Source organism: Phytophthora infestans, genomic scaffold, assembly GCF_000142945.1.
Source record: "Phytophthora infestans T30-4 supercont1.36 genomic scaffold, whole genome shotgun sequence".
NCBI classification, from domain to species: Eukaryota; Oomycota; class Peronosporomycetes; order Peronosporales; family Peronosporaceae; genus Phytophthora; species Phytophthora infestans.
The window spans coordinates 899,533-908,011 of NW_003303723.1; the positions used below are offsets into that span (position 1 = coordinate 899,533).

Sequence of the window (8,479 nt, forward strand, 5' to 3'; positions counted from 1 at the left end):
ATTACGATATGTAGAATCAAAAGCTGTTTTAGTCAGAGCCAGAAGTTGTTCAAGAGATACAGCGATTATTTGAAGTTGTATCGCTTCATTGGATATCATGCCAAGACAAAATGTCAAAATTTACATCGAGGTAGACCAAGCTCGCGACAGCTTTATTCGTTAATCTCTGTTGCGTAGAACATCTTTGATTGAACGTGCACGCAATAGCGCAAATCTGTTAAGGACTTGACTTCCGGTGTCATGACGTATTATTACAGGTCATCCAGAGCGACACAGCTATTAAAAGTATTAAAAGTAATGGTGTCCATATAGCGTTTTGGCTATTAAATCCCTGAGAGATTTTCTAGCCACACGGTGGGTTTTTCTTGTTCGTTTTAGATTTTTCGTGTAAGATGGCTAGAGCTCGATGTGCTTAAAACATTCGATCCTTTGTCGTAGATAAACCCTTCATTTTTGGAGTCGGGGCGACCAGAGCATCCAGAAGCGACTGGACGCACTTGCGTCCTCGGATGTCGCTGAGTCCACGAAAGGAGCTACCTCAGTTAATGTAGCTAAAGAAAAATTCGGGTTTTATGCTTTTATTTAGGGAGGGGTCAGAAAGTGCTTCGCTGTCTAAAAAACTATCGCAGAATAAATATGATAAAAAGCAAGCACTTAGGAGATATGAAATCTCCTCTAACTCCGCAGTCACAACATGGCTCAAATCTATTGTGCCGACTTCCCTTACCCCCAACAAGAAAAATTTAAGAAAAACTAAGCACCAAAATTTGATGGCCTTGCTTGGCCTCAGTTTTGGTAGATGCTCCTGTGAGCATATATAGAAATTTATTCCTGTATGAGCTCTCTACAACCGTACTAGCAACTCTTCGCTAAACCTACGCGTTATTGCATGATCTGCTGTGTTGTACGGTGTCTGGAATGATTCCCCGGAGAGTGTTTTGTCAATTATGTTAAGGACAGAAATCGACAAATGTGATAGTATAATCAAGTATAATTTTAATTCCATACAAAGTGGCGTCGGGTGTCTCAACTATCATATCAGACAGAGGCAATTGCGCTTGGCGCGCTCGATTTTTGTCCTTATAATCTTTAGGACAAAATCACTCAGAATTTTACGATCTTGCATCTTATTTCGTTCTCATTTTAAGGACAGATTTTGTTGGGGCTATCTACATTCTTCCATCAACTATGCAAAAGGTCAACCGTTTTGGTGTGCATTGCTTTGCCTCTACATAAATTAAAATCTGTGCATGTCCAATAATACTGCAAATGTACGCTAGTTAATATGAGTCCATATTATACTTCTCTTTTTTTTTAATAAGCTAGTTCCAAGCGTTTTGCCCCGTTAATGAAATGCATTGCTCACGTTATATCCAAAAACGACACCTGCTGCCACTGAGACACGGGCCACATCAGCAAAAAACAATCCTGACTACAGCTTCATTTTGTGTTTTGAGACCATAGAAAATGAACATTTCCTTCGCTCGGTTGCAAGCTTTCCGCAGTACTCGTGCAGTGATGGAGCAACCGAAAGTGCCCGTGTCAGTGCCGACGGGACCAAGAGCCAAGAAGCGTTTTATCATGGTGTCTTCACGCGACGTCGAAATCTACCCACTAGTAATTTCGGTGTCTGTTGGCTTGGCAATAGCCGCTTTTAGCCTCGCTCGCCACGGATTGTCCGACCCTGACGTCAACTTGAGTCGTGACCGCCGTGAAACACCAGCGTGGGAGCGGTACAAGCCTGAGGAAGGGCAAGCAATCTCGCGCAACCGCCACCACCTCGCCACTCTCACGCCAAACCCAATGGACACGTTTCCAGAGGCGCATCAGCTTCAAGAGAAAATTGATGAACCGTTCTTCAAACAACTGCTGGATTCGATTCGGTCAGCTTATGAGTAGTTGCAGCATCTATCTTGAAGATAATTCTCCCAAAATAAGTGAATGTTTTGAGTTTTACTGCTACCACCTTCGGGCATAGAGCTGTACCACGTTGTTTCTTTTCAATGGTAGCAGCGTATGGAATTGCTTGATAAGACAGAAGATCGGTTGTATGGTCCATTTTCTTTGAATTTTTTTCTATAGCGTACATTTTAAACGGGATCAAGTTGGACAATAACAATGTGAGCTCTCCAAGCGGGCTAAACTTCAAAGCTATTTATAACAATTTCGAAAATTATTGTGGCTTCTGTGTAGCGTTGATTTTTAAACATTGGCTTCTTGAGATACACGTAACGGCTGATCTCCTATCTCACTGTGAAGTCTTGGGTCCACCCTAAATAATTGTTGGGTAATTGCGTTTTCACCAGAAAGTGCGTATGAACCCGGGTCACCGGCACATTTCGTCCAGTTTCACATGTCACGAAGAATTATTGCGGGGTGATCACCCATCAGGGCCAAACCCCACTCCAAGTATCATTCCAGAATTTGAAGACCAGAGAACTGGACACGTTCCAACATGAAGGCTTCTCTCGCTCGTATGCAGAAGCTCGTCCATGCCCAGGCAATGGTGGAGCAACCACGAGTGCTTGTACCGATACCAGCCGGCCCAAAAGCCAAGAAGAATTTTATCATGGTGTCTTCACGCGACGCTGAAATCTATCCGCTAGTGGTTTCAGTGTCGGTTGGCCTTGCGATCGGCGCTTTCAGCCTCGTTCGCCACGGATTGTTCGATCCAGACGTGAACGTGAGCCGTGATCGACGCGAAACGCCAGCGTGGGAGCGATACAAGCCCGAGGAAGGGCAAGCATTCTCGCGCAACCGTCACCTCCTTGCCAATCTTAAGCCTAACCCGGTCAACACATCTCCAGAGGCACGCAAGCTTCGAGAAGGAGCCGATGAACCGTTTTTGAAGCTTCTATAGGAACTCGATGGTGTTACATGACTAATGTGTAACGGCTTACCAACACGAACATATTCAACTAAAACAATAAGTCGAGTGTGAAAACTGCGTTACCAATGCAGACTTGCCCAGAAAGACGATTTTCTATGAGTTGATTGAACAGACCGATGATGATTGCTCCCGCCAATGAGTTTTACTGTCTCCGCGCAGATTTATTTTTTCCAAGAGTGTGTTTTACTCAGGCGAAATCGTTATTATAACAAACGGGCAGGAATTGTATATTGGTATTGTTGTAATTCTACACCAAGGTCCATCCATCTTCTTCACCTTGGGCACAGGAGCAAGCGCGTAGTCGTAACGAAAAATTGCCGATAGAGAGCCCATTCAGGGCTACATGTCGGTCTGCACCCACATGAGCATCCACCATAACCAAGGTCAAGCAAAACTATCAATTTGCGAGCTATATATTTTTTTTTAAGTATATAGATATGTATAATATATCCTGCCAGCCTGCTGCGATTGACCCTCTGCATTATTAAAAGGCAGTCCTCAATTAGAATTACAAATAACGAAGCCGAGGCCACTGGTACTTGCGACGCAACTCACCGTCAAATACATGAAACAAACATATTACATATTAGAAAACTTTCGTTGTATTTGGTGAGCGAAACCCTTGACCCAAAATTCTGACGTCGCGCGGCGGCGTCAAAACTCACCAAAACTTTAATAGCTGCGAGCATTACTGCTTGCTTATCAGCACCAAATGATTTATGGCGCGGCAATGGCTGAAACCGAGATTTTGGTATAACTTTAGGTTTGTCGGCTTAAAAATATGTATTTTTGTCCATTTATCTAGCCGGGAAAACAGAGGTTCCGAAAAAATCGTACGAAGTAATCTATCCAAGCGTACGTAGCTGAAAGTCAAACAAAATTACGGTAATAGTAGCTTTGTGCAAAATAGTGTATTACTATAAAACCTATAATTGTGGCGCTGGGGAAGTACGTTAGTACCTCCACCCTCAAACTTAAAGATCGTTGGTGATTAGCTCTTCTTCGTCGGAAAGGCTACTGGCCGTTACAGGTTCTGATGGCGAGACGTCATCGACGATCACCTATAGACACACATTTTCAATGCAATGTAATTGGTAAGTCATACGTGAAATTAATGAAAGTCAGTCAAGCACCTTCAAGTAGCATCTGTTTGAAGGCGCTGCAACAAGTTAAAGGTGCATAAAAATAAATTTTGAAAAACGTATTTTTAAATTTTTATTTCCCACTTGCATTTAATGAGGGAGATTCAAATAAAAAACCGACCAGTCGGGAGAGGCGACCAGCCCACGAATGAATAGAACAGACGGCGGTATAACCTCGCTTAGTTATCGTCCCCTTTTTCACAATTCCATACGTAATGGCCATCCTTATGACCATATCATTGGTTTTAACGTACCCCTGGCTTGAATTTGATGCGTCCGGATACGAGTTGCAAATCAACTTGCATCCTATCGCATTTTAAAGCATCTAATTTTAGCTTGCCCTCAATTACATGTCCTATAAAAAGTTCTAGTAGCTTTTTGTCAAAGATTCTGTAAAACCTATGATTATTAACTATTAATTATGCCCCTTCCCCAAAGTTTGAACAATTCAGGTCGGACTTACAGCCTAAAAATAACCTTCCTCATAACCCCCCTCCCTATTATAGAACCTCCCCGCCCTGAAATTATCAGATGTCCTCTGCGGAACCAAGGCAGTCTCTCTGTTGTGTATATAGTGCAGATTAGGGTATCATCATTATAGACAGGGCTGGGATTTTCTCCTTTCCATCAATAGTCCATAATCATTTTGCGGACCCCTGGTTCAAGCATCAAGCTGACGTATCGTCATCCACCAGATAAGGCCCTTCATCAGGAATCGAATCGCCATTGTCCTTCCCACATGGAGTGGTGGGTTTAATATAAGGTCAGAAACAAACAAGGTTGCGCCACTGGAAGCAAACCTTGACAGGTAGTGACGCCAATAACGTCTCAAGTGATTTATTTTACCTCGTTTCTCGAAGTGCTTGAAATCATACATTAGAGTCCCAAATGAAGGTAGGATTGGCCAACACCTAACCTCAACACGACATCATAAACCAAAGGAGCTTTAAACAGAATTTTGGTGTCCGTCTCGGTGAGCTGCTTGGATTTCGAATTCAACGCGCTCTTTAAGAAGTTTTTTTTATTGACATTTGTTATCATCCACTGTGTGTACTGCCTATCCTTCAAGTGTGCTACAGTCAGTTTTGAATCAAGAAATGCCTTCGCTTTGTAAAAAGGTACGGCAACCCCTTTTTCCCCATGGATCTGGGAGCGCCTCGAGCATTGTAGATGCAGCTCCGTCCTCATTCCGACCGTGGGACGTTCTCGCGAATCCAGGCCAAGCTTCAAACACTGGACTACCAAGAGGAAAAGGGTTGCTAGTGGTTAGCTCCAATTTCTTGTAGACGTCGACGGGCGATAACTTCTGGTTTATTTAGCCCACGAACTGCTCAAGCTGCAACTCTTTCGCCAATACCTTGGTCGCTTCCGACGACGCTTTCGATGTTTCGCCTTTTCGTGTAGCTTAGTCACTGGAGCTTGTCCATATTTGGTTGCAAGCACTTCGGCCGTGGTCGTGACCTTTTGGGGTTTCTCGTTGTTGTACATAGCGGTGTAGTGTAGCAAGACGCTCAACTTGGGTTTGGTCAAGAGTGTATCCACGTTCTTCCCGAGATCAAGACTCTTGAGCGTCTTCTCTGAGCTTTTGTTTACTAGCAGATACCAACTCAGCAGACCCTTGTTCGATTTTGTCAACTGTGGCATCGCGGCCTTGATCGCTGTTTCGAGGGCTGAAACAGGAGCCATCCTGCATTCTTCGCCACCTAGTCTGAGGAGCCTTCCAGCTGTCTCGCGGCTCTGGTCGAAGCGACTAAGCGACAAATTAAGCGGGTACGCATGAATGGCGGAGCAGGAGCATTGTAGACCGTAAAGGAAAATAAATAGTTGACGCAACAAAATCGCTGTTTGGAAGCGCATGGTCGCTTTGAGGATTGAGTAAAAATGACTGATATACCTTAACCATTCACACAAACATATGTGGGGCAAGCCGCTTATGCAAATTGCACGGTACAGTACATGTAATATATCGAAGACACCCCACCCTATTGCTATCCTTTGTAAACAAAAACATTAATTTCAAATCTCCACATAGTGGTCTGATACCGGGTATAAAGAGACAGAACAATTTAAAATGCAATACCGGTACATGTACACCATTTCCCGGCCAATTTACAAAATTTACCAATCAAACTGCAAAGTGTGAAAGAATGGTGTTTTGTGTCCAACAATAAAAATGCATTTTTCATGTTTTGCAAGTTGGATGGGTACACTTTTCAGTCAAAGTGCAAACAAGTTTTGGCGCGAATTTCCAGTAGCGTCCAAGCCAACCACGCCACACAAGCGCGCTATTCTGCTCATTTTAAAAGATGCCATCTCCTCCACAGCCCAACAAGACGAATCGTGCCTTCGAGCGAGCTCAAGCCAAGGCTCGTGTCGTGCGTGCCTACCAGGAGAATCAGAATTGGAGGGATGTTGCCAAGGCCAACGATGTTAACTATTTTATCGCGCGTCGCGCTATCCTCAGCGCTGGTCAAGAGCCCAAACAGCGCGGCGGCTTGCGACAGGCTTCTGTCAAGATGACTGTAGAGGTGATGAGCAAGCTTGAAGAATATCTCGATGAGGACTGCCGTATGACGCTGGGGCAAATGTCTGACCGTGTGCAAGCCGAGCTGGGCGTCACTGTAAGCACGACGTCCGTTCATCGCGCTCTTCAGGGCATGTTGTACTCGACGAAGCGCTTGCGCATCGAGAAGGTGACCATGAACTCTGCTGCCAACAAGGAGAAGCGCAAGAACTTTGTCGTGGAGCTGAATAAACATATCAAGAAAGGTAACATGATTGTGTTTCAGGATGAAAATAACTTTTATTTGTACCTGTCTCGGAATGAGGGCTGGGCTCGAGTTGGAGAACGTGCTGTTGTCCAGTTGCCGCCATCCAAAGGCAAGAACCTCCACATCCAAGAAGGAGTTTCAAGTGGCTCTGGTCTGGTTCTGCTAAAAACCCATGAGGGGTCTGTGAAGAAGGCTGAGAATGCCAGGTTCTTGGCAGACCTCTTCATCGCTGCTCTTCGATCCGAAGAGTACGCGGCGCTTCAACCGGACAAGGTTGTGATTGTCACGGACAACGCGCCGTCTCACAGCGACGTCGAGATCCTCGTGGTGTAGCGGGATCAGCAAAATCTGCGAGATTGCCAGATCCAACTTACCAACTGCGCCCAGACACCGACTAACGGAGGGGGTCCCCCGATGATCCGTTTTCTGCTGAACTTTCCTCACCTTGTGTACCCGTCGGTAGGGCGGGATCTTGCTCTCTCGGTAACTTCCGAAGATTTCAAGTGGTGAAGCTTGAGTGTCTTGGCGAGACGTGGGGATGGGGTGGAGCAGCAGTGAAAAATCTTCACTCTGCGTCCGTGGATTGTTCCGAATCCTAAGCTAATATTCGAGCTTATGAATCCGGGGCCTAGATCGTGAATCTGGCCGTAGGGTTGCCTTGCGGGTGTTTTCTTGCCTTTGCGTTCCTTTGCGTCGTACTTGCCGCCTCCTGTGACGGGATCTTGAGAGTTGAAAGCCTCTAGGGTACAACCGACCAAGTAGTAAATTCGGTTAACCCGTCGGATCTGCACGTGTATGGGAAAGCTTACTAGGTTGTAGGAACTGGCCAATGTATTATCCAGTTATCACTACCAACACTAGATTCGCAATTCCCAACCTTCTCCGAGCTCGTACGGCCAATGTAGCTCCGGTTCTTGCGGGCAGGAAGGCACTTGCGTGTTATGGTGCAAATGAGGCTCTGTATTGATATTTAAGCCTATACCTGCCTGGATTTCTACCTTCTATGTCTTTCATCTGCTAAATCCCTTACCAGGCTCGGCTGCATGTCCCTTCTTCCCTTGACCCATCATCCCAGCTGTATTATCTTCAGATCCACCGGATCCATGACGTAATCATCATGGTCACCCTATTATGGGTACACTCATCCGGATCCATGTCGCTTGGATCCACTTCACTGTAATTGTACACTCGCCGTGGATCTGTGCTCTCCAATCGTCCAACATCATCTTGCAACCGTCTGTGACCTCCATTGTCCCACGAAAGTTCCAGATCCACTGCATCCCTCATCCCTGTACCCTGGATCCAGGTCCTTCTATGCGGGATCCTCCCTCCTTGGATCCGAACCCGGAAGTATGGGATCCGGGGTACCTCGCGGTGGATCCTGACTTCTCGTTAGCCGTGGCTACTAGATCCACCTTCGGATGGCACCTACCATCATTCCTTCATAGGATCCACACTCGATCCACTGGTACATAGTATATCCCATATCCACCTAAGTGAATCCAGGTAAGGGTAGATCCGAGGTAAGTCTTGGTGGATCTTGCCTTTCCGTACATCGCTCATACCAGATCCATCGTCATTCCATACGGGGTGCCGCTCGTCATGGCTAATCCACCACAGGCAACTTGCACCCGTGCCAAACAATTGAAATTGTCACTGATTCGGGATAGTGACCG

At 45.6% G+C, this 8,479-nt stretch overlaps 2 protein-coding genes across 2 annotated transcripts; one reads left to right on the plus strand and one right to left on the minus strand.

The window, feature by feature from the left end:
* Positions 1–1,467: 1,467 nt before the first annotated feature.
* On the plus strand, positions 1,468–2,927 carry PITG_14683 (uncharacterized protein; the record flags this gene model as incomplete). Its single annotated transcript, XM_002898522.1, has 2 exons — positions 1,468–1,883; positions 2,431–2,927. 2 exons carry the CDS (start codon positions 1,468–1,470, stop codon positions 2,858–2,860), a joined length of 846 nt encoding a protein of 281 aa, XP_002898568.1.
* Positions 2,928–5,343: 2,416 nt separating this feature from the next.
* On the minus strand, positions 5,344–5,889 carry PITG_14684 (RXLR effector family protein, putative; the record flags this gene model as incomplete). Its single annotated transcript, XM_002898523.1, has 1 exon — positions 5,344–5,889. One exon carries the CDS (start codon positions 5,887–5,889, stop codon positions 5,344–5,346), a length of 546 nt encoding a protein of 181 aa, XP_002898569.1.
* Positions 5,890–8,479: the final 2,590 nt, after the last annotated feature.